The 27,406-nt window shown below is 32.8% G+C and overlaps 4 protein-coding genes across 6 annotated transcripts; all 4 read right to left on the bottom strand.

The window, feature by feature from the left end:
• Positions 1-3,456: 3,456 nt before the first annotated feature.
• Positions 3,457-10,488, bottom strand: LOC142552603 (homeobox protein knotted-1-like 6). Its single transcript, XM_075662309.1, has 5 exons — positions 10,070-10,488; positions 9,650-9,775; positions 9,441-9,552; positions 3,776-3,981; positions 3,457-3,680 (listed from the first exon to the last, which is right to left on the bottom strand). Exons 1-5 carry the CDS (start codon positions 10,376-10,378, stop codon positions 3,522-3,524), a joined length of 912 nt encoding a protein of 303 aa, XP_075518424.1. The 5' UTR covers positions 10,379-10,488; the 3' UTR covers positions 3,457-3,521.
• A 1,225-nt stretch (positions 10,489-11,713) lies between these two features.
• On the bottom strand, positions 11,714-14,829 carry LOC142552602 (protein trichome birefringence-like 2). Its single transcript, XM_075662308.1, has 5 exons — positions 13,949-14,829; positions 13,065-13,257; positions 12,786-12,976; positions 12,427-12,585; positions 11,714-12,305 (listed from the first exon to the last, which is right to left on the bottom strand). The coding sequence occupies exons 1-5, from the start codon at positions 14,692-14,694 to the stop codon at positions 11,963-11,965; spliced, it is 1,632 nt and encodes a 543-aa protein (XP_075518423.1). The 5' UTR covers positions 14,695-14,829; the 3' UTR covers positions 11,714-11,962.
• Positions 14,830-14,978: 149 nt separating this feature from the next.
• LOC142552601 (protein NSP-INTERACTING KINASE 3-like) lies at positions 14,979-19,494 on the bottom strand. Of its 3 annotated transcripts, none has more exons than XM_075662306.1 (12): positions 18,923-19,494; positions 18,723-18,867; positions 17,921-18,053; positions 17,732-17,803; positions 17,425-17,568; positions 17,246-17,317; positions 17,100-17,159; positions 16,912-17,009; positions 16,686-16,829; positions 16,117-16,458; positions 15,509-15,900; positions 14,979-15,421 (listed from the first exon to the last, which is right to left on the bottom strand). In XM_075662306.1, the coding sequence occupies exons 2-12, from the start codon at positions 18,823-18,825 to the stop codon at positions 15,113-15,115; spliced, it is 1,869 nt and encodes a 622-aa protein (XP_075518421.1). In that variant the 5' UTR covers positions 18,826-18,867; positions 18,923-19,494; the 3' UTR covers positions 14,979-15,112. The 3 variants fall into 3 exon arrangements, with proteins under 3 accessions (XP_075518421.1, XP_075518422.1, XP_075518420.1); XM_075662307.1 differs by having other exon boundaries at positions 19,140-19,494; XM_075662305.1 differs by having other exon boundaries at positions 18,723-19,493.
• A 6,204-nt stretch (positions 19,495-25,698) lies between these two features.
• Positions 25,699-26,817, bottom strand: LOC142554360 (uncharacterized). Its single transcript, XM_075665031.1, has 2 exons — positions 26,619-26,817; positions 25,699-26,540 (listed from the first exon to the last, which is right to left on the bottom strand). The coding sequence occupies exons 1-2, from the start codon at positions 26,709-26,711 to the stop codon at positions 25,917-25,919; spliced, it is 717 nt and encodes a 238-aa protein (XP_075521146.1). The 5' UTR covers positions 26,712-26,817; the 3' UTR covers positions 25,699-25,916.
• Positions 26,818-27,406: the final 589 nt, after the last annotated feature.

Below are 27,406 nucleotides of genomic sequence, written 5' to 3'. Positions count from 1 at the left end.
TAAGCTTTTGTGCAGGTGGTTTAGGTATCACGTTAGGACTTTACAGAAGAACTGGGAAAAACAAAATCCCGTGTATGTAAAAAGTTGTAGTTTCATAGATAATGTTAAGAGTAGGGAACACAGCAGATGGATGTTGTTTCAATTGGGCTGCATGTCCTGTCTTCTTTTTGTCTTCATCGGAACGGCTTTGTTATTCTTTGTTTGATATAGCCATTATTGCTTACTCTGTGATTTCATCTGTGTTCTAACTATTTGATTTGTCATCATTGATATCGAAGAGTATCGAGAGAAATTTAAAGTTAATAAGAGATATTTTAAATTGTTATCTTTTTGTAGCTATATCCGTATGATATTTGAATAATTCAACGCAATTGTATAATACATAACTTATTATTATAAAAAGAAAATCCTTTTTTTGGTACAATATCTTTATTTTTTTTTGTCTATCAATTTGTCAATATTTTTATTTTTATTTTTATTTTGGCACATTATCTTTTTATGTTCAGCTATCTTGGTTCATTTTCTCCCGGAATTGCCAATTTTATAATGTGCCAAAAAAAATTGACGACGGTGACTAAAACTGGTGTATCTAAAAATATGCACGAGAATTGCCATATATTATAATCCTCACAATTCCTTTGATATTTATTTATATATAATTTTATATTAGTTAAATATTCACTTTAAATGGGCCTAATCACACCATTCATTATAACTACGTCCTGCGCTACTACAAATATATATAAGAGCCACACAACTATGACATCTTCACACTAAATCTTATGTTATGTTTGCAATGAGTACGCTAGGTAAAGGAAAACAACAATTACAAATTTGGAGTATTGTCACGCAGAAGCGACTAATCACATAACCAAAACAAATAGAACCGGCATAAAAATAAAATAACACGCCCTGATCCAAATATATACTACATTACAACAATTTAAACAAAGTACGTACCTTCTAGAATAACGATGCATGATCAATCTGCACAAGCTTCGGCAATCGCACAATGCCCGTGGTCACATAACAAACATTTAGATGTAACCTATCTCAGAAAAGTACAGAACTTTCGAATGGTACAAGTGACATTAACCCAACGAAAAGAAAGAGGGGCTGGATCAAAAAAACAAAAACAAAAAACAAAGCAGCTCGAGAGAGCAAACACGAGAAAAAAAGGCACTGCAAATCATAATCGCAAGAACCGTGAGATTCCACCACCATAATCAAATCATAATTGCAGCCATGATAAGACATAAAAATTAAAAAAAAAAAAAAAATACACACTAGAACACAAAAAGACGGAATACCAATCATCGTTTGACAACATCCACAATAAATACACACAAGAATATCAAAGAGAGGGATATCAATCATCAAGGACAATATCATAAACTAAAAAATGTAAAGAACGCAAAAAATAAATATACAATTCATACTATTATTCATGTTTTCATATTAAAATATTAGATTAGATGGATTACATCATGTGCCATGGAAAGGGTCATTTGTTTCTTGTAATTACGTACGTGTGGAAAAGGTCCAAGTCTTGTACAACCATGAATGCACCAATTCCAGTACTGACATCAACCGGAAAGAAGTTGTTTACCTAATGTATCATCAAATTTCTTGGTAACATAAACACAGCGTCCCCCAAGTTATGTTAATATATAGATTTTGTATTAAATTTTCGTGCTCAAATTGCACTTTGATGAGTTGAAAAAATGTAAATTTGAATCCAAAAATACGAATCTATCGGAGATATCGATCGAGAGCCCTGCTAAATGATATAAACATCATATCATATTATTATTTTAAATATCTATTAATTTTCAGACGTTGAAAACAAATTTCATAATTTATTTTTATATATATATGATATACCCATGCAGGAGCATCAATACTCCTCTTGCTGCCTTTGAACTGTCAATTGTTGCCTAAACCGATTGATGAATTTCTCGGCTCTCTCGTTGACATCTTCCACCTCCATAACAGCAAGTTCAAGCTTCTGCTCCTCCGAATTTTCAGCCATGTCTTTAATAAGCAAAATCCCATTAATATTTTCGTCTTCTTGATCCTGAATCGAGAGCCTCCTCCAGTACTCTTCCCTTTGACGGTGGTGATGCAGACATGGACAAATATACAGGCTTATTATCGGGCAATATAATGATTTCGGCTCCGATACCTCGGGTGCCGGAAAACATTTGAAAATCGATGATATTCGTCTTTTAAAATTCTTCCACGGGCCATTATTATTATTTTTTCTTCGGCTCGGGGAATATGTTGTGATTTGCATGCTAATTTTCTTACGGACGCTGTCTTTTTTTTTTTTTTTTTTTTTAAATATATGTATTAGGACTTAGGAGGGTTTAGCTTCAAATTTTATGGAAGATTAATCTTTATGATATTGTTGACATTTATAAGTTAATAATTAAATCTTTGGTCATATCTCATAAATTTTAATTCCTTAAAAAGGCGGAAGATGATATATTTCAAACCGAGAGAAATATATCTGTTGTATATATCGCATATATTACGAGATACATTCAGGAATGACCTGAATAGAGGTAGTTCGAGCACTCGACCCGATCTAAACATTGGGTCGGGTAATGGGTATTCAAATTTTGTACTCGGACATGTATGACTCGGGTTACGACATTTAATTTTTTATTATTTGGCAAAAATATTTCTACCAATTCTAAATATACCACTTCACTCATTTCTTGAAAATTTTCTTTTATATGAGTTTTTATGGTTTATATATACTTTAATATCCAATTAATATTTTGTGTGATTTATATGAATTATTGGATTGCATATAATTCTTATCTTTAATATTTGATTGAAAATGTGTAATATATTTATTTTGGATTTTTTTATTCAATTTATATATGTTATCAATATGGAAGTTCAAAATTTAAAATGTCAAAAAATATCATGCATATAATTATCTGACGGATTTAACAAGTTTGACGAATAGAACTCGTTAACGTTTGGATATGGGTCGGGGCACTATGAATTTAGATTTAAATAAGACGAGTATCAATTTCTTCAAAATTGTAATAGATTAAATCACGGATCCTACTAAACTCGACCCCTTATCATCCCCAAATACATTAATATCTAGCTAGCTACAAAACCTGAACTACCAAAAATCAAAACCAAAACCTAGAAATTTACAGTCCAGTCGATTTTTTCGGTTTGGACTGTTTAATGAGCACCCCTATATTATAGATATGACGGCTACGCATGAATGCATGCTGCACATAATTGAATAATAAGTTTCCATTTTTCTGTTGATGATATATGTTGTGTTCCTTAATTTTAATTATTGATTTCGTATATTTTGATTTGAAGAAATTACGAGCGATATGATTTGTTTTATGGTAGAATTCGAGGACTGTTGGGAAAACATACAGATGAAATTTATTTATTTATTTATATGAGGTCGTAGTCCGTAGAGCAAAGAAAAATATATATTTTTCAAACGATGAACAATTGGTGATGAAAAAAGTTGAATTTCAGGAGTCGTTCAAGAAATGTGGCGAAAGATTATCCATTAAAGCCAAGTGCATGTTTTGGGATGGTTTCCAGTGGCGCTTCCTTTGATTTATGAACCAATTATTTATCTGCTTCTGATCTAATCCTGTCGTTTCGGCCAACCGTATTTTATCTGCTTCCTGTATATATATTAAGTTATTAAATCGGATCAAGCATTTATAGTCAATCAAAGTACATAGATTATATATACGTATGTATGTATGTATGTATGTACCGTTGGGTATGGCCATCTAAAGTGAACATTCCACCATTCAAGCAAAGTTTGTCTAGCTTCCTTCGGTAGTTTGCCTTTCTTCTTCTTTTTGGAAAACTCTTGTTTTAGGCTATTAATATGGCCTCCATATCTACGTAGGAGCTCGTTCTTCAGTTGTTGCATTTGATCCATCGATTCCTCTTCCTCGTCGGATGATATACAACCATCTGGCCAATACATCATATTTCAGTTACAGCCATGCATGAGATGACCATCATACTGGCTGTGTTTCCTTGTCCGTCACAAAGTAAATGGGAAAATTAATTACCTTTCCAGTTCCATGTACGTTAATCAGAAATTAATATCACAAGGATCGGAGGGCGGCCATTCAAAGGTTACATATTAGTATGGGCCCTCGAGGTCAACTGTGTCTGTATTTTTTCATTATGGTCAATTTCAAATTATTGGTCGAAACAAAACAAATAATTAATGGCAGACATGGAAAATAATAATAATAATAATAATGCCGGCGAGGGTGCGCGTGTGCATGTGAATGTGTGGGACGATCCGCAGCGCAAACCCCGGGCGTCCATGTGAAACCCCTTGGTTTCCCATGCCCCTTTGTCCACCAAAATATCTATCCGTGACCATAAAATATATATATATATATATATATATGTGTGTGTGTGTGTGTGTGTGTGTGTGTGTGTGTCTATAATATAATAATATTAATGGTAAATAAACTACCTTGTAACATAATAGTAATACTACCGACCAAAGAGTGGTCCAAAACATACATCAATAGTTATATATATATATATATAGATATGATAAACATGCATCTGATCATACCCTCCGAGTTCTAGCCGCACTTTTACCAGTGGTTATATAAATGTCTCGAAAACGATACAGAAATCAGACGCAATGGGACATCTAAACCGATCGATCGAAGCTAACAACAGTCCCTTAAATGTAAAAACAGACATTGCATACAAACTCCATCGATGCGGCCAAATTCAGTCAAAGCGGGGCACAGAAACGGAGACAGCATCTTGCACTTTTACATTCAATGCATGTGATAATATGCTCACACTTTTTCTAATGCAAGGATAATTTAATAATTAAATCCAAGAAAACATCTAAAAGTTGAATCGTACTTTCTAACATATAAAAAGAAATCAATTTTGTATGAAATTACATGGTAAACTTCAGATATGATAGATATATCGCAAGCAACACGAGGGATCCATGTGGCCAGATCAAACCATTAGATATGGAGACAACACCAGCTTTCCTTAGATGGACAAGTCTCAAATGTACGCTCCAGCTTTCCAGCTTATACTCACATTTATTAAATAGCACTTGAACCGAGTGACAATCAATTTAACACCAGATCCCACATACTTATCACTTGTTTATTTAAATATATAGCAAAGATAACATAAATATCTCTTATCATATACAGAAAATAGAAGTTCCGCTTAAAACAACTTCACGCATAGATCTGACGATAGATAACCATAGATAAGAAAGCCAAATAATTAGAGCAAAGTGAAGATCTGGCTAGCAGAGTAAAAAATCACCAAAAGATGGAAGTTTTTATCTCTCGGAAGTTTAATTTCATCTTAATTCCCAAGTGCAGGTTTGTTTTATCCGTGATTACCAAATAAATTATCTTTTCTTTTTAATGGTAAGTGCATGTCAACATGACAGGCATCCCAATACTCACAGAAAAGACAATTTTAACTGTCCCTGCAATTAGCAATCAGACACTTTTCCATGATTATTTCATGCACGCACACTGAGCATTAATTTGTCTAATAATTTAATTTATACAATTGTAGTATACAACTTCCAGGTCAATATATCAACACGCCTCAAAAAACTTTTGAAAAATTATAAGTTATACAAGATAATCCACAAGCTAAACAAGTTGAAGGCAAGAAGCATTCAGTTCACTAGTTCAGTGTAAAAGTTAGCCACATGTCCAAGTATGGAAGAATGGTAAATATACAAATTAACTACACGCGAAAACTATACCCAGAGAAGTATATGCACTAAATGAATGCAGCAAACACGACAAACAATGATTCATTGAATAAAAAAATGAATATTTCATCAAATATATGAAGGGTTGTGAAGTTTACATCCTACTGACTTATAATCTTTCCTTGGAAAGAAAGTTTATTTCATCTGATTTCAGGTTTCTACGAATGAAATCAACGATAACATTGTAGACTTTTAGTAAAAAGATCTAGCGATTATCGATGACTTTTTGATGGAAAAAGATGGTACCAAGACAACTATATACGCATTTTGGCCATGATATTTAAGTTTATTTTAACGTGATCTGGAGGAAATTAAGGACACATTGAGCGAAATATGGCCAGGAAGCATAAGCGATATGTATATATTAAGCTCTCCATCTTTAAAATGTCTATAATAACGCCGTACTTAACTACTTAATATTAGAAGGACCGAGTTTAGAAAATAAATATCAAAATAAAGAAGTCCATTTCTAAAATTGGGTCAAAGTTCGAAATCTATTCGATATGGAATTCCATCTAAACAAAAAAAAAAGGTAAAATAATTAACAAGCTGCAACTTTGTACATTTCCAATCAAATGCTGCAATTGCTATGATCGAAACCACACGTTTCAACTAGTGAAATATCTCTCAAATTCATTTCAAGGATTCTCATTCAAATTTTGTACAAACAGAATAATTTCTTTGGTACCAAATTTGTTAATGATCTACGAAAAGCAAACTAAAGTTATGATCAGCAACTTTCAGTTACTGTTTGTCCCGAGGAAAACTACTTTCAGTGATGTCATGATCTGAATGATTTTGTTCTATCACAAGCTTTGATTCAATCCCACGCCAACTAAACATGAAGGTAGAAAACGGAAAACAAAAAAGAAAACGTACCTTTTTTATAAGAAAAACACACTTAAATAAAAACACAGGTAAAGAGTTTAATACTGTTCCAAATTTTTACTTGCAGCAGATAACCTTGACTTTTTATTTAAGGTTTTCTCTGTGCAGTGCAAAGAGGAAAGAGAACAACACAGGCCTTAGTCAAAGCCTTCTTAAATACATCAAAATATAGCATAGATCATGGTTCGTCGAAACGGGTACGGAATGGCCGGAACCGGCGTTTCGGAACCGGAACGTCAGCAACCTTGACGAGGTTCCGGGGTGGAACCGGAACCCAATTCGCGACGGTTTTGTTTTGAACTGTCGCTATTAGCGACGGTTTTATGTATGTAGCGACGGTTTTTATTCGTCGCCGATTTACATCGGCGACGGGTTTAATAACACCGTCGCTATAATTAGAGACGGTTTGAATAAAACCGTCGCCAAATTAAAATCGGCGACGGTTGAGTCAAAACCGTCGCTACATTTAGCGACGAATTTTCATAAAACCGTCGCAAATTCGAATCAGCGACGGATTTTGTCACGCCCCGAAACTCGGGATTGACACCGGCATTGTTTAACAATCACACAATCGAAACAACAAGCCTTTCGTAGCACAGTATAAACCGAACCAGTTTATATATCATAATTTCCACGAAATAAACATTGTCTTTACAATAACGAAATCCAACGAAATAGTAAATAATGCGGAAGCGTCTTACAATTCTTTAAATCAGAAAATTCGAAATAAAGCGTATTACTAATATGGCAAATCACCAACCCCAAAATTTTTCCGACTCTTCGTCATCAACTGCTCTTCGGATTTATCTGGGAGGGAGAGTAAGGAGGTGAGTATTTTGGGAATACTCAGTGAATGGGGGACTTTGAACACAACATAACCAATTTAATAACATTTTCGAAACATATCATAAACGTACAGCGTGCTTTTCATAATCGTAACGTAAATACCATAACGTAATAACACTGCGATTTTTCACCTTTAACTGTTTACTGACGTCAGTCCCTAAGTTTTAATCCTCTAAGGGGGCGAGGCCATAAAACGGTTCTATCCCACCGTTGAGGGCCATATGTTGGAATTCCACCCATTTTCAGGGAATCCTCACAGTGCCAACAAAAACGTACCAAAATTTCGTAAAAAAAAACGTATAGACAAAACGACGGTGCTCGACCGGATTTTTAAAAACAAACAAATACATAAACCGAAAGTTTAACAATTTAAAACAGCCCACTTACAGTGTTTGAATGTTAAGGAAAACGTGGATGATTGGCTTCGAAAATGGATCACTTCGCGTTCCTCGTCCAGGCAGCGCTTTGGTTCGATTGCTAGGCTAGATCTCGGGACGATTTTGTGCAGTATTTCGGCTAGGGAGGAGTGCTGGAATTTTCGAATCTTTCAGCTCTAGAATTTCGAGAATGTGGTGTGTTGAAGAGTGAGGGGGATGACCTATTTATAGGTGAGGATGGGAGGTTCAATAAGGTAGCCAAATCATGTCCAAATTGACCTTCAAATCCTATGGTTGACTCCCAAAATTTTTATTCCAAGCAAAGTTTATTTAGCTACCAAATTTGTGGGTTAATTCCTTAGTCCATTGTCTCTCAATAATTTCGAATATTAGGTTTCTTTGTGGGAGGGATTTTTGAGCAAATATTTGATTATATGTTTCCAATTAACCAAGAGTCTACCTATCACAATGACTAGTCATATATTATAGAAAAATTCCGAAAATCTCTAGTAAGATTTAACCTTAATTTCTCTACTTGTATGGTATCCCAAATCTTGTAAAATTCCTCCTCCAAATTTCGAAATTAGGCTTGAACAAGTGCATGTAATAATATCTTGACATTAAAGATTTTCCATAAAATATTCTTCAATATACATCCCTTATTTTAACACCATAATCCAAAAAGAATATTCTCTACTCATAAATTTTCTTACACTTGTTTAATCACATGGGGAAAAATTAGTCCTCACAGATTTAATAATGCACGTATATTTGCTTTCTAGTACAAATAATGCAATTATATGTCATATTGCACGTCGTATCTTTGCTTTGTAGTACAAATAATGCAATTTTGAGCACATGCATTGTTTGGATAAAACCGTCGCCAAATTAAATTTCTTATTTACATCAAATAATCTATTTAAATGATATTTATTTTAATTTTTATATTTCTAAATATTTTCCAAAATTTTTAATTTTTATATATTTATAATATTTTTTTTAAATACTCGTTCCGCGATCGTTCCGTGAAATTTCATTGTAACTGGAACGGTAGCATCCGTCCCGATCTCCGCGACCGCGACAGCGAACCATGGCATAGATATCTACACCCACAAAACTCGAGCAGACAACGATAAAAATAAGTCTTTATCTCTCAATAATAGGCACCTTTTTATTATTATTATTATTTTTTTTTTTAGGGTTTTGTTCAGTTACTGTCGATTCAGGCTGAGACTTCAACAAGACATTATACTTGGTGTAAAATTTTAATTAGAATTCTTTTTCGGACAAGAACATATGTATATGCATGAAATAATTAATGAATGAAATGTTGATTTAAGACACTCGGTCAAAATTTTACTTGTAACCACTCATTCTTGATATTGTCCATTTTCAGAGATGGGACAACGGCATACAGAGACAGTCGTGTCTTCCAAAAGAACACAAGTATTTATTCCTATAGATACGTATATAAATGGCGAACCAGGAAGTAAGAACAAGAAAATTTATTGAATATACGAACCAACCTTTCAAAAGATTGCTGAGCTGGGTTTCAATCTTGTTTAGAAAAGTCGTTGCTTCATCGTAAGGCCTTGACAGATCAGTTTTGTACTTCGCCAAAACATGACAGTACGTTTCCTTTACATGTAACAAAATTAAAACAAGAAAATTCAAGATAGATTGAATTGAATAATATGTTTGATTATGTGATTGAGAGAGGAAGAGATAGGGAGACCATAAACTCATCGAGTTCGGGATCAACTCCGATGCTCATCGAAACTGCCTCGCCTTGTTTAGATAATAAGTCTCTCTCTCTCCAGATTTCTTCTAGCAAACACGCAATCTCCGGGGGTGCTCCAACCTGATAAAAACGCAAATTATTAAACAAGCAGCAGTTAAATAATAGAAAAACAGTTAGTTGACAAGAACTTTTCTTGACCACAGCTAAACATCGAAGACCCTTTATTTGACATCAAAAGCAGAAACAGCCCACAAAATGGGACTTATTCATAATGCATGATAGTAGCAAATGGGACGGGTCATAATTCAGAAGTAACTAACTATGTAATATATTGGTATATATCTGCTAGTTGAGACAAATTAAGAAAAGATTACATTTCTTCAAAGAAACTCGGATGAATATCCAAAATCAAACCTTTTGGCAGTCAATATAAGCTTCTAGCAATTTCGGGTACGAAGGATGCAAAGCGATCTTGGCCTTGATCACATTGGAAGCGTGTTCATCTTCATCTCCTTTTTTGCGAATTTTCGGATCGCCTGAAGTTGATTCCGACGCAACCACAGAACACGATCCAAACACTGGATTCCGATGAAAAGCTTCGCCGGAGGCGATCAAAGAATTGTAGCTGTAGCCGTACGGCTGAAACGCAGCTGTAATCATCAGATTTTCGGGGGACATGAGCGCCTCATCATCAGCTGAATGAAGTCCATACACGTCTTCCATTGAAAAAAGAATGAAGAATTTGAGTCAAACTAAGACATGAGTAGAAGAAGACAGACAGACGTAGAAAGTTGTAAGTGTAGAGTATTAGAGCATGTGTTTTTGTGGGTATAACATTTTATTTTTCATAGCATTTTTATTGGATAAAAGCATATGAGTCAACACTGATTTATTTGGACTCCAACTTTATTGATTCTCGACCAAATATCAATAAAAACAACATTTTATGACCATTCACCATGTAACTAAACATGTAACATTAATTTGGAAAATGAAAATTAAATTTATCTATTCTATAATTTTTTTGGTAATAATGATATATAAATTACAATAAACTCTTGGAGTGAATCGAACTTATATTACCAATAATTAAAGAAAAAGATCCAAGGTATGGAATTGAAGACTCATGGGCATGCATGCGTAGCTAGCTAGCTTAACTATGGATGCCTGAAAAGTTCACCATGTTTCTTTAATTAAAATTAATTTTATTTATAACTTATTTATAAGTATGAGATTTTTAAATTTTTTTATAAAAATTAAAAACTTATATTTACGTGACCTTGAAATAAAATAACAGAATAAGTTATTATTATGGTATCCGACACAAACTTGGTGTGGTCAAAAGATTGTTTGGGGAGAAAGTGATGACATTTAATATGAAATAATGCAAGTGCAGAAGGACATTGTAGCTCCATTATAATATAAATATATCTCCAAAGACCGAAAGATATTATAAAATACATTTCTTAAGGCGTCGGAATGTGTGTTGTTCCCAGAATCTAGCCAACCATGTTCTCACTACCGTTTTATAAAATCCATGTATGATCCTTGACTGAATTAAAATTAACTTTTTTGAGATTTTTTTCCCTTTATGGCCTTATCGAAAAATAACAGTAAAGAAGCAGGAAACTCAAACAGATTACCATCCCTTAATTATAATATAATTGTAATTTTAAAAAAGAAATTCCATCTTCTGCTTTATTCGAATAAGTTAAAATATAATATATATTTGTTCAAAGATTCTGAATAATAAAAATTGAATTTAAACTAGATTCGTATTAAAATGCGATATATCAGTGGCCCCTGGCAAGAATCATAAAAAGTTTTACTTGATATGACCAACGACAACCACTTTATCGTTTAAGATATATTATATGATTCTTGAAATTACAAATTCTAAGAAAGCGATAGATATTGTTTTTTAGCCATAAAGTCGTGGTGACTAATGATGGAAAATTAAGCAAGTGGCAATTCTTCCATTTAAATGATTTTGATAAGTCAGTCGTAGAAAGCGCATTTCTCATTGCTTTGAATTTGATTTGCGATTAGCATGAGGTATAAAAACAGAAGCACGACTCATCCAAGATTTCTGATATTCAGGCAAAGTTTTTTGGTTGATTCCCAACCCAATCAACAGGCCACTGAGGAAATACATAAAAGAATACCTATCGCTAAATGGTATACATTAACAAATATAAGCACAAATTCATATACAGAGAGACCTGGAATACCTTGCATCCCACCATATTACAACAAGAAAAGAAGAAAACGGGAGGAAAGATGCTGCATATGTTGTCTTGTCGCAATTCAGTCCCTCCAAGATCCTTTTCCACTTTTTAAGAGAGACACGTAAAGCAACTCGTTCCATGTATCTGGTACTCCAGGCAAGCACCAATGACTGCAATCTTGTGCGTGCACAGTCGCAGTATATTGTTGCCCTGCCTGATAATCTGGCCTATAAATGGACGGATGGCCATCTTTTCTATAATCTGTGAGACGGCTTATGTTTAAATAAATCACTGGAGTTTTCATATCCTCAAGTATACGCTCGAAAACTTTCATCTTTGCAGGATACTTTGCTAAGTGAGCTTTCTTGAAGATCGGTTCAATTTCTTTATGGCACAGACCTCCCGAGTTCCATGGTCCACCTCTGCAAGCAATCAGATACCAGAAGTTTGTGATACCCATTGCCACGGAAATTAACAACAAAGGAGTGTTCAGCTACAATATCCTTCTAACTCATTTGACATTTAATTAGTTAATGATCACACCTGAAATGCGTGGCTGAGAATCCCCGGAAAACTATTTGAGTTCTCCTTTCGTCAATATTGCTATCCACCCAATGAGCCCAAGTGACAAGTGCCCGCTTGTACGCTTCCATGACTTTAAGTCTTGGATACACATAATTACCTTCCTGATAATAGTTTTCCCTGTAAAATCATAATTTTACCAAGTTAGACTGCATTTCATTTAAATTGCCGTCACCTTGACTCTTCATCCTTGAGCAACTTTGTATTTTTCTCCACTAGTTTTTTTACTGTAAGCACATGTTGGTCCATTTATTTTTGCCGTGAACATGAGTTTGGTGCCGATGAAGCAGGCATCTTTTTATCATTACAGCAATACTCACCCATGGGATGTTTTCTCATGGGTCCACCAGTGTCCGGTATTAAATACTATTACATCCGCGTCACGATACATGGCAGTAGTCTCGTCCATCAAATCCAATCTTAGTGTCTCAAATGAAACGTTTTTGCCATTGAAAGTTGATTCCTTCACAAAAAAAGGAGAACTGACAAAGTCTACCGAGCAATTATAATCCTGCAAAAGCAACCACGGCATGACGCATCGTTGGAGAAATTCCAGCAATATTTTGGTATTAGTTTGAGTAGTATTAGAGCACAATTACCTCAAATCTGAATGCATAGAAACCCTTTTTCTTGAATTCACTCCTCCCAGATATCTCATAAACTCGTTTTTTGTCCGAGATACTATGGCGAAGAAGGCAAACAAGGGACTCCCACATGTTCCTATTCAGTGAATCTCCAACAAATACTAACTTTTTCCCTTTAAGTCTCTCCAAAAAATCAGTCGCATTAAAGCTGGGAAACCATTGTGAATAACAAAACACAAACATGATTAGCTGGGACGGTCTGCTAAGACACAAATGTAATTAATCTCGGTATTCTAACACCATAACCAGCCAAGTACCAGGTAAAACAGGTAGAAAACATGCCAGTGTTGATTTCATTCTCAAATGCTTGAGAGCTAGATGACATGAATAACTACTAAGGTTTAATTATCTCATCAAATATTCACACTCTATGCAAAGAATTCTTCATTTGATAACTTGGAGTTGCTATTTAGCTGACAATATACCGGCCCTTTCTTCTTGCACAAATTTCTAAATAACATTGACAAAATAAAAAGATATCCAACAAAAACAAAACATAGACAGCAATGATTAATAGATCCAATAAGAGTGCATGGTTATTGATGTATAAACGACTAATATTTGAAGCAGATGCATATGAAGGCTCTTCCAATTTTAAAAAGTAGTCTTCAATAAATGTTTATCAATGCAAATAATGTGAACTGTAATTAGGTGCATTACCAGAAGATGCGTAATATCTAAAACAGATAAAGATAAAAACTACGTCATTCACATCCAAATTACAACACAAATTAAGCCGTACCTCAGGTTCGACAAATCATTTTAATGACACAGTAATCAGGATGGTTTCCATATTATCTATGACTACGAGCAAAATCAACAAGATAAAAAAATCTTACGTGGAGATGTCACAACCATATGGCTGCCATTTCCATTTCACAAACATATCGTCTGGCCTACCGTTAACGAGACAGTCGAAATCCTTGTCAACATAGGGGCAAGAACCTGGGGTATAGTAAGGCTTTTTATCATCCCTCACCCATCTACCATTAAAGATGTCACATTCCTTATAAGAACTGATATTTGAATTAAGATATCCAATTTTATCTTCAGAGGCTTCATTTTTTAGCCCTTTTTTATTGTGTTCTTCCACAGAATTAACAAGAGTATTCTCACCAGAATCTTCCCCCTGGAGAGTATTTTCCTTAACATTGATACTTTCATTCTTCTCCGAGGAATCCACCAAATAGCTAACGAATGAATTTTTATCAGACTGCGACCCATCTCTTCCTCTCTCTTTTCTCACGACAAAGCTCCCATTTTTAAAATTCCGAGACTCAGGATCAGTCGTTTCTTCGAGGGTTTCATTCAAAGCAACGTCAGGATGGTGCGAATCCCGCACAATACTAGTATCGTTAAGAGCAGAAGAAAAGGTAGAAGTGCTTGAAGACGAAAAGGGCCAAGAAAGAAAGGTGCTATTGCTGCGGGAACCGAAACGATGCAACCCTTGAAATAGAGGAGTCTTAAAGGAGATATTGAATAGTACTACACTCAAAACTACGGAAGACAAGCCGATGGCCCGACCAAAGCGCGACACTCTCTTTCTTCTTTGATCTGAGAATGTGAAGTTCTTCAAGTCCACCATTTTTACGCCAACGGTGACAAAAAAGCATGCAATTTGAGCTGAGTTGATCGCTTGAGTTTATGTCATATGTATGTATATACTGGCCTGGGTTTAAAGTAGAATACCAATACCATAGAGAGAAGGAGAGCGGAATGACGAAATTGTCCCTGGTTCAAAAATTCAATTGTGGGCCTTCTATTTATTAAATATAAATATTTAAATATAAACTTAGTATCAAACTAATTAATAAATGAATGGATTTTGTATAATAAATAAAGAAATATACATAGCAGCCGACAGCCGAGAATAAATGGTGGACTGAATTGTGATCCAAAAGACCGAGTGAGTTTGTATGCTTTGGATCTAATTAATACTAATGGATGGATGGATGGATTGATTTCCTTTCTCAATACACGTCACAAATAAAAAAAGAAAGCTATTATCTTGGGCCAGAGAGCTCCATTGCCTCGACCACCAGCGACGATTCTTCTACGAAATCCGAATATCTTTCCGAATGTTTCTCATATCTTGGAGCCTCCTTGCTCCGGGATTGCTCCCATTTCTCTGCTAGCCCGTCGCCTTCCAACATCCTCAATACCTCAGACATTTTTGGACGATGAGACGGATTAAAATGTGTACTGAGAAGTGACACTTGCACCATCTCTTCTAACTCCATTCTATCATATTCATTCTTCAACTCTCTGTCCACCAGAAGATTCAGTTTACCATCTTCATGAAGCTTCTTCACCTAAACCGTTGCACCCAAAAACCATTCTTTCGTTCATATTTTTCATTAAAAACAAGACATAATGAAATAAATGAGCTAGGGAGTTACCCAGTCGAGCATCACGGCCTTTTGGTTGGCCCCCCGCCCAAAGTCTACCGCTTTCTGCCCTGTAATCAACTCCAGAAGTAAGATACCAAACCCAAATACGTCGGTTTTTTCTGATGATTGACCCGTTGATAAATATTCTGGAGCAATGTGACCAACGGTGCCTCGAACTGCTGTTGTAACGTGGGAATCTCGGTGATCCAAAAGCTTCGCCAATCCAAAGTCTCCGACAACTGCCTCAAAGTCCTCATCTAACAAGATATTGGCAGCTTTGACGTCACGGTGAATAATTTTGGGGTCGCATTGCTCATGTAGATACACTAGCCCCCTAGCTATACCCAATGCTATCCTTTTCCTTCTGCACCAGTCCAAAACCGGCCTGCCATTTACATGATCTGAAAAGATGATTGAATACAATGTTCATCAGCCCCAAAAACTGCAGCAGGCCACCTCCTCGATAGAAATATTTTCAAGGTTTTTTTTGTGGCTTTCTCAAACTGAAAATCCTCCTCTAATCCCCCTAACGAATTCCTAGCTCCAACCGTGTCTTGAATACAATCAAGATTGATTAGCTTCAAAACTACAGCAGAACAGAATACATAAGTACGTACCTTTCAGTCTAGAGGCGACTGAACCATTTGGCATATATGGGTAAATGAGAAGACGTTCGTTTTCAGTCGAGCAGAATCCCCAGAGATGGAGAAGATTTCTGTGAACAGCCAGACTGATCAGCTCTACTTCTGTCTGGAACTGAATTTCACCGCCAACTGCATTATGATCTTTTAACCTTTTCACAGCAACTACAGTCCCGTTGCTTAAACGTCCCTTGTAAACAATGCCAAATCCTCCCTTTCCTAATATATTCTTCGAATTGAAATGATCAGTGGCAGCTCGGAGTTCCTTGAAGGTATACCTTCTCAGATGGCCTAAACGTACCTCTGGATCGTATTGATCTGACAAACAAAAGATGGCCAATAATCAAGCAGGGAGAAAGAATGATTGTGTAGCATATGCATAATCGTGCCAATGTTTATTGTTTAACTTGTCAAGAAAAAAAGAACACACTATCCATATACCTGATAATTCCATCCCTCTAATTTTCTACGTCAAAATCTTGTGAAAGAATTGATAAAGATTAAAAGGTAAAGTCAGTGCACCAAGATTCAATAACACAACTGACCATTAACATCAAAGAAGATCTGCTGATTGCGCCTGTATCGCCACCAAAGGACCAAGCCAACGACTATTATGATTAGAAAGGCAGCACTAAAGCTAGCTCCAAAAGCAATGGCGACGTGATGTTTTGCTCCAGATTTTGAATACCCTGCCAAGAATAATTAGAATATGATAACAGCAATGAAGATTAAATGTACTGAAAATCGGGTGGAGAATGAAGCCATGTTTACCTTTTCCATTATCAGGTGGGAAGGACAGTGGCTCTGGGTAGACAACAGAACAATTGTACTGAGAAGCTTGCCCACAAATTAAAGGATTTCCAACAATTCTGGGAGCCAATCATCCCAATACAATTAGCTGAGTAAAGAATTTCTACTACAAGTAATTGATTATTCTTTAAAGAGAGAGGGCAACTAACTTGAATGTTCGAGCGGAAACTTTAGGCAAGGAGCCGCTAAGATTATTGTAAGAAAGGTCCCTGCAGCAAGGAAGAAATCACGTTCTTATTATATTATTCGTGTCGATTTGAGAACCACTGAGAGCAAGAAAAGAATTACGACATACACAAGAGTGAGGCCTTCAACTTTGGAAAGAGAACTGGGAATCGGACCAGTAAGGCTGTTGTTGTTAAGCCGCCTGTCTTGCTCAAATCAATGGAAGAAACAGATGTCATTAAAAAGCGAAAAAGGATGGAAAAATGAGAAACTTTGAAAGTTAATATCAGCGAGTCCCAAAAAACTCACAGATAATTTAAGTTCTTCAGATCCCCAACAGCTTCAGGAATTTCATTGGTAAGCTTGTTGTTTGAGAGATCGAGAGTCTCAAGCTTTTCTAACTTCACGATGGAAATAGGAATGAAACCAGAAATTTCATTGTTCTGTAGCAATCTACATACAAATGTAAAAAGATTGTTCGAGATTAAATTAAAAATGGGTACTTAACTCAGCAATAACATAAAGAAAATCTCAAAACTAACAGTAAAAGAAAAGCATACAGAACAATTTCAAATATGTGTGTGTATGTGTCTAAAAGAACAATAGAAAAACTCACATAGACTGCAAGTTCGTGAGGTTTCCGATCCCAGGTGATATGGTTCCGGACAAGCTCAGGCTCGGCAGTCCTCTAATAAGAAGTAAAAATAACCGCAATAAATCAGTAACATACAGATTCAAGATTTAAGCCTTCAGTAGAGAGTTTTGTTGAATTTTTGGCGTTAAGAAGTCACGTTAGGTGCCTTACAAAGAAGAAACATAGCCATCTGGTGAACAAGTGATCATCCTCCAACTACAAGGATCTACAGAATTAGCATCCCAATTTTCCAGGACATTATATGGATCATGCAAGTCGCTTTTTATGGCGATTAAAGCTACAACTGCATCAATTTCAACAGAAAAATCATTTGTCAAGATATAATACACCTTTGAATAGATATTAGAGTCATAATCAAAACCATTAGCTGGGTCTCGCACAGCCCAACTTGCAAGCCATATATGTTCACAAATGAAAACAGTGCCAGAATCTGCATAGATTTCCAGTACCAATTTGTGGACTGTAAGTCCTTGTAATTATTAATGTGACAACTATGTCAGCCAGTTTAGAGGAACGATTCTGATAAAACTACCACACTTCTCAAGATCCACGATGGAAGAATATTAGTAATATATATTTTTTAATTTCAGCATAATCCCAACACTGGAGGCAGGTTGCAGCGGCATAAATCTTGATAATGCATATAGATATATCAGGCTAATACAAAAACTAAATGCCAAGGGCAGAGTTTCTAAACCATGAAAAGAAAGAAGCAAAGTTCGACCCTAATTATAAGAAAGCACAAGCTAACGGAGACACTGAACTTGAATATGATCAAAATTAGCAAATACAAGGAAGAATAGAAAACATCAATAAATAAGACTAAAAGCTTAGGACTCCATAAAAATTAAAATTCAATCACCATCATCCATGCAAGAAAATCGAAAGAAAAAGAATTTTTCCCACGGCGATCCAATTAGAGATGTAATTTTCAGAGTGAAAAAACGTTTACCTTCAAAATTGACTCCAGTTGGAGATAAAGTTGAACAAGAACTCCCAATAAATGCTAAAACCATTAATCCCAGTTTCCAGAAAAGAAACTTCTCTTTCTCCATGTTACGATCTGATGAAAAGTCCCTCCACAAAATTCACCTTCTCTGCAAAAATTTATTACGCTCAACAGGATAAGCCATTCCCAACCTCACAGATCACCTTATTCTCCTAACAACTCAGACCATAAAATGAACCCTCAACATCAGAACCCCACAAAGCATTTCCACCTCCACCATGTATAAAAAAGCTCCTATTACATTTCGAGCCCCAAAAGAATTTCAATTTTCTCTTTTGAGAGCCCTGAATCAACAACTTCGGAAAAAAACAAAACTCACGTAGTAAAGCTATAATCTTGAACAAAAACAGAGCCTCATACCAAGTAGGCAATATTTTGAGCGGAGTAGAATGAAGGGTATTTTCTCGAGAAAGCAAAACCAGAGGGTAGACCAGATATCTTAGAGCCTTGAGATCTACGAATGTTAGCGTGTGAATTGAATGTAGTTGAAACTTGAGACTGCTCCCCACAAAATTCAATCTGCCCTGGACTAATAATCATCAGTTACTATCCGCTCGAGATTAGAATCACAGTTGCTCACTCTATCCGGTTAAAATCATCAAACAACAGCGCGGGCATTTTACAGCTTAGCAGAAAGATACAAACACAATGCAAGAAGAATCCAATACACAAGAGGCCAAAGGGCGCTCAGAATGCAGATATGGCAACTGTTTAATAATAATAATAATAATAAATAACAAGACAATGGGAAAAAAAGATTATTCTATTTAGCAAGTATGATCGAGGGTAAATTTAAAAAAAATACGGCACATTTTTCATTTAAGATTCAGTGTCTAAAAGATTTTTTTTACAAATTAATACCTGACAACACTACAAACTTAGTTTTAACTACCTACAAAGATAATTTTACATTTTTGCCCTTTTACTATTTAAATAAATATATAATTTTATCCACCAAATTAATTGTGTGTTTTCTATCTACCAAAATATTAGTACCTATTCTGTGGTTTCAGATACTTTATTTTGTTATTTGAATACTTCAAATGTGTAAAAAAATACTATATTTTCTAACAATCACCATAAATTCAGTCGTTGTTGGTTTTTCATTAAAAATACATTATGATGACTTATTCATGTCATTTTATTTAAAAAAATATAGTTCATCAATCATCATTAAAATAAGATTAAGTACTTATTTTGACATAAAAAATATCTATTTTTAAGTTTCAGATACTTGATTTGGCTCTTTAAATACTTTAAATATGCAAGAAAATACTGGATCTTGAACGATCACCATAAATTCAGTCACTGCTTGTCTTTTCATGAAATGTGTATTTGAATGACATATTCATCTCATTTAATATTTTTTTGTAAAAAAAAATCAAATTCCCCACTGAGCATGTAAATTTTAAAATACTTAATTTTACTTGAGAAATGCCTATTTTCAGTTTGCAAATACTTGATTTCGTAAATGAGATACTCACAATATATATTAAAATACTGGATATTCGAATAGACAGCGTAAATTCATCAAATATTGGTATTTCAATGAAAAATGCATTTGGATGACATATTAATCTCATTTAATATTTTTTGTTAAAAAACCAAATTCTCAAATAAGTATGCAAATTTTAAAGTACTTAGTTTTACTTGAGAAGTACCTAATTTGAGTTCGCAAATACTTGATTTCGTAAATGAGATACTCACGATATGCATTAAAATATTGGATATTCGAATAAGCAACGTAAGTTCTCCAAGTGTTGGTATTTTCATGAAATATTCATGCATTTGGATGAGAAGTACCTAATTTGAGTTTGCAAATACTCGATTTGGTACAAGAGATACTCATAATATTTAATAGAATATTGGATATTCAAATATGCAACGTAAGTTTACCAAGTGTTGGCTTTCCATGGAAGATACATTTGGATGACATATTTATCTTATTTAATATATTTTCTGTAAAAAAAATCTCAAATAAGCATGAAAATTTTAAAATACTTAGTTTACTTGAGAAGTACATAATTTCATATTTCAAATACTTGATTTAGTACATGAGATACTCATAATATGTAATAGAATATTGGATATTCGAATATGCAACGTAAGTTCACCAAGTGTTGGTATTTATGTGAAAAATGCATTTGGATGACATATTTATCTTATTTAATATTTTTTTTAAAAAAAAAAACCAAATTCTCAAATAAGTATGAATATTTAAAAATACTTAATTTTACTTGAGAAGTACCTAATTTCATATTGCAAATACTTGATTTGGTACACGATATACTCATAATATGTAATAGACTACTAGATATTCGAATATGCAACGTAAGTTCACCAAGTATTGGTCTTTCCATGGAAGATGCATTTGGATTACATATTCATTTTATTTAATATTTTTTTGGTAAAAGATATTCTCAAATAAGCATGAAAATTTTAAAGTACTTAGTTTTACCTGAGAAGTATATAATTTGAGTTTGCAAATATTTGATTTGGTAAATGAGATAATCACAATATGTATTAAAATACTGGATATTCGAATATGCAATCTTTCCATGAAAAATTCATTAGGATACTTATTTATATCATTTAAATAAATAAACATAGTTCATTGTTCATCATGAACTAATTGAGAGATATATATTATGAACATAGTTCGTAAATGAGCTTGAAGTTTACACTTTAAGTATAGCTATCGATTCTAAGATTAATTATTTATAAAATACTCATCAATATTAATTTACAATACTTTTTGATATTCTTATTGGTAATTATTCATTATACTTATTAGTATTTTTTTTCTTTATACTTATGAGTATTAATTTATAATACCATTAATATTCATTCACAATACTTGTTGGTATTCATTAAATGACAAGACAATACTTCGTTGTATATCATCTTTATTAGTGTTCATTCATAATATCTATTGGTAATCATTCATTATATGTATCAATATTCTTTCATTATACTTATTATCAAATTTGAGTTTTAAAATGGTAAAATCAATTATCAGTGGAATCTAATTATGTAATACTTGTAACAATTTAGGTATCACATTTTTATTTCACGGATCTCATCATCAAAGGCCACTCAATATTGACTTCAAATTATATATTTTGACATCATCAAATAATCTAATTTGAGTATTTAAATAGTAAAATCAAGTATTTGTGGATTCGTATTTGGTATTATTTGTATTAATTTAGGTATCACATTTTTACTTCATGAATGTCATCATCAAAGACCACTCAATATTAACTTCAAACTATATAATTTGACATCCTCAAATAGTTGGATATAAGAATTTACGGAGTAAAATCAAGTATTTGCGAACTCGCATTAGATACTATTTGTACCAATTTAGCTACCATATTTTAACTTCACCAATTTAGATACTCTTCGTATCAATGCATCTTCCATGGAAAGATCAACACTTGGTGATCTTACGTTGCCTATTCGAATATCCAGTATTTTAATACATATTGTGAGTATCTTATTCGAGATATAAAGTATTTGCAAACTCAAATTAGATACTTCTCAAATAAAACTAAGTATTTTAAAATTCAATACTTAGTTGAGAATTTGTTTTTGTTTTTGTTTTTGTTTTTTTGTTTTTACAAAAAAAAAAAAAAAATTAAATGAGATGGATATGTCATCCAAATGCATCTTCCAATGAACGATAAACACTTGGTGAGCTTACGTTCCATATTCGAATATCCAGTATTCTATTACATATTATGAGTATCTCATATACTAAATCAAATATTTTTAATCTCAAATTAGGCACTTCTCAAATAAAAATATGTACTTTAGAATTTCCATGCTCAGTTGGGAATTTGTTTTTTCTTTTACAATTTTTTTTAAATGAGATGAATATGTCATCCAAATACTTATTATATGGAAATATCAATAATTGTTGAACTTACGTTTTCCTATTCGAATATTCAATATTTTAATACATAGTGTGAGTATCTCATTTACGAAATCAAGTATTTGCAAACTCAAATTATGTACTTCTCAAGTAAAAATAAGTACTTTAAAATTTTCATGCTTAGTTGAAAAGTTGTTTTTTTATAAAAAAAATATTAAATGAGATGAATATGTCATCCAAATGTATATTGCATAAAAATACCAACACTTGGTAAACCTACGTTGTTTATTCGAATATCTAGTATTTTAGTACATATTGTGAGTATCTCATTTACGAAATCAAGTATTTGCCCAAATTAAGTACTTCACGTATTGGTAGACTCGAATAGATATTTTTTGTACTAATTTAGGTATCACATTTCAATTTCAAAAATGACACATCAAAAGTCACTCAATATTACTTGAAACTATATTCTTTTATATACCGAAATAATCAAATTTGAGTATTAAAAAGACAAAATCAAGTATATGTGAAATCAAATTAGGTACTATTTGTACCAATTTAGGTAGCACGTTTTTTATTCACAAATATTATCATCAAAGACATTCAATATTATCTTCAAACTATATATTTTTACATACTCAATTGAATTTGACTATTTAAACGGTAAAATCAAGTATTTGTGGACTCGAATTATGTATTATTTGTATTAATTTAAGGATCACATTTTTACTTCACGAATATCATCATCGGTGTCTATTAATATTAACTTCAAATTATATTTTGGCATCCTCAAATTATTGTATATGAGTATTTACGGGGTAAAATCATGTATTTATAGACTCTAATTAGATACTCTTTGTACCAATTTAGGTATGACATTTTAACTTCATAAATGACATCATCAAAAGTTACTTAATATTACTTGAAACTTAAGTATTTTCTTGCACATTTGAAATATTCAAATAGCCAAATCAAATATTTGGAACCCCAAAATAAGTATTTTATCGATCAAAATAAGTACTTTTTCTAATTCAACAATGAGTGAGAAACTATGTTTTTTAAAAAATTAGATGACATGAATAAGTAATCTTAATGTATTTTCAATGAAAAAACCAACAATTATTGAATTTATTGTGATAGCTCGAAGATCCAGTATTTTCTTACACATTTGGATTGTTAAAATAGTCAAATCAAGCATTTGAAACTCCAAAATAGGTATTTTGTAGGTCAAAATAAATACTTAATTTTATTTCAAGATGAGTGATGACCTATGTTTTTTCTAAAAAAATAAAATGACATGAATAAGTCATCCTAATGCATTTTTCATGAAAAGACTAACAATGACAGAATTTATGGTGAATGCTCGAAAATATAGTATTTTCTTATTTATTTGGAGTATTCAAAGAGCGAAATCAAGTATCTGAAACCCCATAATATGTACTTTATATATCAAAATAAGTATTTATTTTTATTCCATGATAATTGAGAAATAAATTTTTTATAAAATTATATTTTAAATGAAGAAGATTCATGTAATTTTTGTGACTAAAATAATATATTTATTTAAATAATAAAGGGTAAAAATGCAACTTTTGATTTGTGAGGAGTTAAAACTAAAAGCATAGATTTGTCAGGTACTGATTTCTAAAAAATTATGACCAAGTACTGAATCTTAATTGAAAGATCGGAAGATGTATTTTTTTGGAATTTACCGATATTGTATTAGTAGTGGTTTTTTTCAAAGAAAAGAAATTGGAAAATGGGAAATAGGTAATTGTAATTTTGGGAAAACAAAAATAAAATAAAGAAAGGTTTTGAAATGGAGTGAAGGGATGTGTGATTGATTCAGAGAGAACGATAGCATGTTTGCAGGTAAGTTTTTGGCAGATCACGTGCTTGCCTTTGTCCTCGTCTAACTTTCTTGCCTTTTGACTGATTTTATTAATTTTGCAAATCCATTTTGTTCTGTGATAATATTATTATTATCAAAAAAAGTTTAGTAGACAGATGTTCATATATTCGAAACAAAAATTGAAAGATTTACAGTTATATTTAGTGGGTTAATCAATCGTAAACATTTAAAACAGTAAGCAGCTGATTATTTATTTGTCACAGCAAAAAGCATATATAGTAGTTGTGGAGTTTGGTAAAGATGAGGACATAATATGTATATATTATTCTTGTAATGAGTTGGTATACTTGATAATTCCCACCTTCTTCTTTATTTTTGTTTTTATATAAAAAAAAAATAAAGATAGTTCCCAACTTAAATAAAAATGCATAGGTTAATTTATAGTTTTCACAGTAATTATTATGTTCAATGAAGGTACCTTAACGTGCTCAATTGAAAAACCCGAGAGTATTTTTGTCGCATTGAAAAAGCTGAATATTCTCTAGCCCACAACTTTCTCAATTATTATTATTCAAAAGAAATTCCCATTTCGAAATTCCCAACATATAATAATAATCATTGTACGAGAGAGTTTGGGTAAAACTTTTATTTAATTTGGATATATTGTTGGATTAACTCACAAGCATAACAGTTTCTATGTTATGCATATTAATATATTCTTCAGTATTCAATTTTGTAAAAATACCTATATAAAAACAAAAGCTAACACATACTTGAATTGTTTCTCAATATATATTTGTAAAAAAGAAAACCCTAAATTAGTTATCTGAGTTTAAATTCCAAAATCCATCCTTGCAGATATGGGTGCATTACATGGTTCATTGATCTTTAATAAAAGTAAATTAATAATTTTGATGTGCCCACTTCTTGACTTACTGCATGCATACTTAGAGCAACTCCAATCCTTGCTCCACAATGGAGTTGCTTCATTGTGGAGCAAGGTTTTTCACTCCAATCCAGCACCAAAAATGGTGCTGGACTGGAGTTCCCCCATATACCACTCTACAAAGTGCTGCGCCACATCTCTTTTTTTTTTTAAATTTTTTTATTTTTTTTAATAATTATAAATATTTAATATTTTATTATATATTAATTATATAATTAATATTTTTATTTTTTAAATTTTTAAAATAATTTTTTCTTGAAACTTAAATATTAATTTAAATTTTTTTAAAACTTTTTTTAAAAAATTAAATAGATATTAAATTAATTTAATAAACAACCAAATTATATTACTAGTACATTAAAATGATACATTTTACAACATAATACGAAATAATTTTAAAAACAACAACAACCAAACAACAAAATTACGATACAAACAATAAAATTTATTAAATGATATTTAGTAATCTGGAAAACCAGATCCTGATCCTCCAATATCGCCAAAATAAGATCCAAAGTTGTCTCGATTTTCAGCTTGAAGTCTCTTTTGCAAAATCTTTTCTTGTTGAGTTCTAGTGTATTCACGCAAATTTGGATCAATGATTTTGCTCAAATCTTTGTATAAAATTCTATCCTCCATTTTTCTTTCCTCTTGTTGAAGTCTCATCCTTTGAAGGTCATAATTTTGTTGTCTTTCAACGGTTCCTTGTTTCAAAACATCCAAAAGTTCGCGATGTTGTTCTTCCATTGTACGCTGAATTTGAGAAATATTTTCATCTCTTTTCTTCTTCAATTTGGCTTTTTTCACTCCAATTGGTCTTTGAAAACTGTCATCAATATTGTCGTCATTTAAATGTATTGCAAATGCAGATAAGCTAGGTGAACCTGATTGTGACGATTCTTCAGCTGGAGTATCAGACTGTGAAGTATCCAGATTAGTAGCACGTAGTTTAGATTTTTTGGTTATCGAAATTTTATCTCCTGAAAGTTTTTCACAATCTTTCACAATATCCCACACATGATCAAATGAAAATGGTTTGTTATCTTTACTGTCTTGTACATACAGTACTTTTGCGCGGTTCATCTACATAAAAACCATTAAAAATTAGTTAAGAAATTTGAATGTGAATGACTCATAACTTTTTTTAAAAAAATAACTTACGATATCTTGTTCAGATGCACCACTAGGCTTGAGGTTTTCAATTTGTCGAATGCATCCTCTCATACGGGCAACAGAAGTGAGGATGTTTCCCATGCGCTTCTCAACTGATCTTTGAGGTCGTGGATGTAAATCACTTCTTCTTTCTTTGTTGTAGTTCTCAGCAACCCGAGACCAGAATTGAGTTCTCGATTGACTTATACCTATATTGGGATCCTGTGAAACATCAAGATAAATATGACACAAAAACTTATCGTTTTCAATGATTATATTGAAATAAAATATCTGTATCATTAAATAATTATTTTATTTATATAAAATAATTAATCGATTTTGTAATAAATAATGAAATAATATAATTATATCTATTATGTATAATTGTGTAATGAAATTATAAATAGTTATTATTGAATTAAAATTAATATTATAAGAATATTCTGAGAATATTTTTTTTTTAGCGTAGAATGTAGTGTAGATAGGTTGGAGATGAATTTAGTGTTACACTATTGTAGTGCAGAATATAGTGCAGAATGTAGTGCAGTGGGTTGGAGATGGTCTTAAAGGTGAACACTATACCCAGCATGCATGGTAAATTAAACTGATTAAATACTCGCAAATCTTGGGGCCTTCTCCTTTTCTAAATGATTGAAACAAGTTCGGGTTCTCTCTCTTTATCTAAGAAAATTGATTTGATCAACCATTTTCTTAAAAAAAAAAAAAATCAAGTTGAATAGGTCCACATGAACATATATCTGCAGGACTGGACTCTTCCTTAATCCAAACAAGAGAAG

This window comes from Primulina tabacum, chromosome 8 (genome assembly GCF_025594145.1).
Source record: "Primulina tabacum isolate GXHZ01 chromosome 8, ASM2559414v2, whole genome shotgun sequence".
Lineage (NCBI taxonomy): Eukaryota > Viridiplantae > Streptophyta > Magnoliopsida > Lamiales > Gesneriaceae > Primulina > Primulina tabacum.
This window is presented reverse-complemented; position numbering and strand designations above follow the sequence as displayed.

What these genes read in the sequence shown, in the direction of transcription:
- LOC142554360 (XM_075665031.1), bottom strand. Translation starts at nt 26,711, where the DNA reads ATGGGAAACATCCTCACTTCTGTTGCCCGTATGAGAGGATGCATTCGA. An exon ending in GTGCATCTGAACAAGATATC is followed by an intron (nt 26,541 to 26,618) that starts GTAAGTTATTTT and finishes GTTTTTATGTAG; the next exon opens with ATGAACCGCGCAAAAGTACT.
- LOC142552601 (XM_075662306.1), bottom strand. Translation starts at nt 18,825, where the DNA reads ATGGAGAAAGAGAAGTTTCTTTTCTGGAAACTGGGATTAATGGTTTTA. An exon ending in GATGGCTATGTTTCTTCTTT is followed by an intron (nt 17,804 to 17,920) that starts GTAAGGCACCTA and finishes ACTTCTTATTAG; the next exon opens with AGGACTGCCGAGCCTGAGCT. An exon ending in AGGCCGTGATGCTCGACTGG is followed by an intron (nt 15,422 to 15,508) that starts GTAACTCCCTAG and finishes GCAACGGTTTAG; the next exon opens with GTGAAGAAGCTTCATGAAGA.
- LOC142552602 (XM_075662308.1), bottom strand. Translation starts at nt 14,694, where the DNA reads ATGGTGGACTTGAAGAACTTCACATTCTCAGATCAAAGAAGAAAGAGA. An exon ending in TATGGTTGTGACATCTCCAC is followed by an intron (nt 13,258 to 13,948) that starts GTAAGATTTTTT and finishes ATGGTTTCCCAG; the next exon opens with CTTTAATGCGACTGATTTTT. An exon ending in TTCTCAGCCACGCATTTCAG is followed by an intron (nt 12,306 to 12,426) that starts GTGTGATCATTA and finishes GATTGCTTGCAG; the next exon opens with AGGTGGACCATGGAACTCGG.
- LOC142552603 (XM_075662309.1), bottom strand. Translation starts at nt 10,378, where the DNA reads ATGGAAGACGTGTATGGACTTCATTCAGCTGATGATGAGGCGCTCATG. An exon ending in GCTCAGCAATCTTTTGAAAG is followed by an intron (nt 3,982 to 9,440) that starts GTTGGTTCGTAT and finishes TGTATTGGCCAG; the next exon opens with ATGGTTGTATATCATCCGAC. An exon ending in TTAGATGGCCATACCCAACG is followed by an intron (nt 3,681 to 3,775) that starts GTACATACATAC and finishes ATATATATACAG; the next exon opens with GAAGCAGATAAAATACGGTT.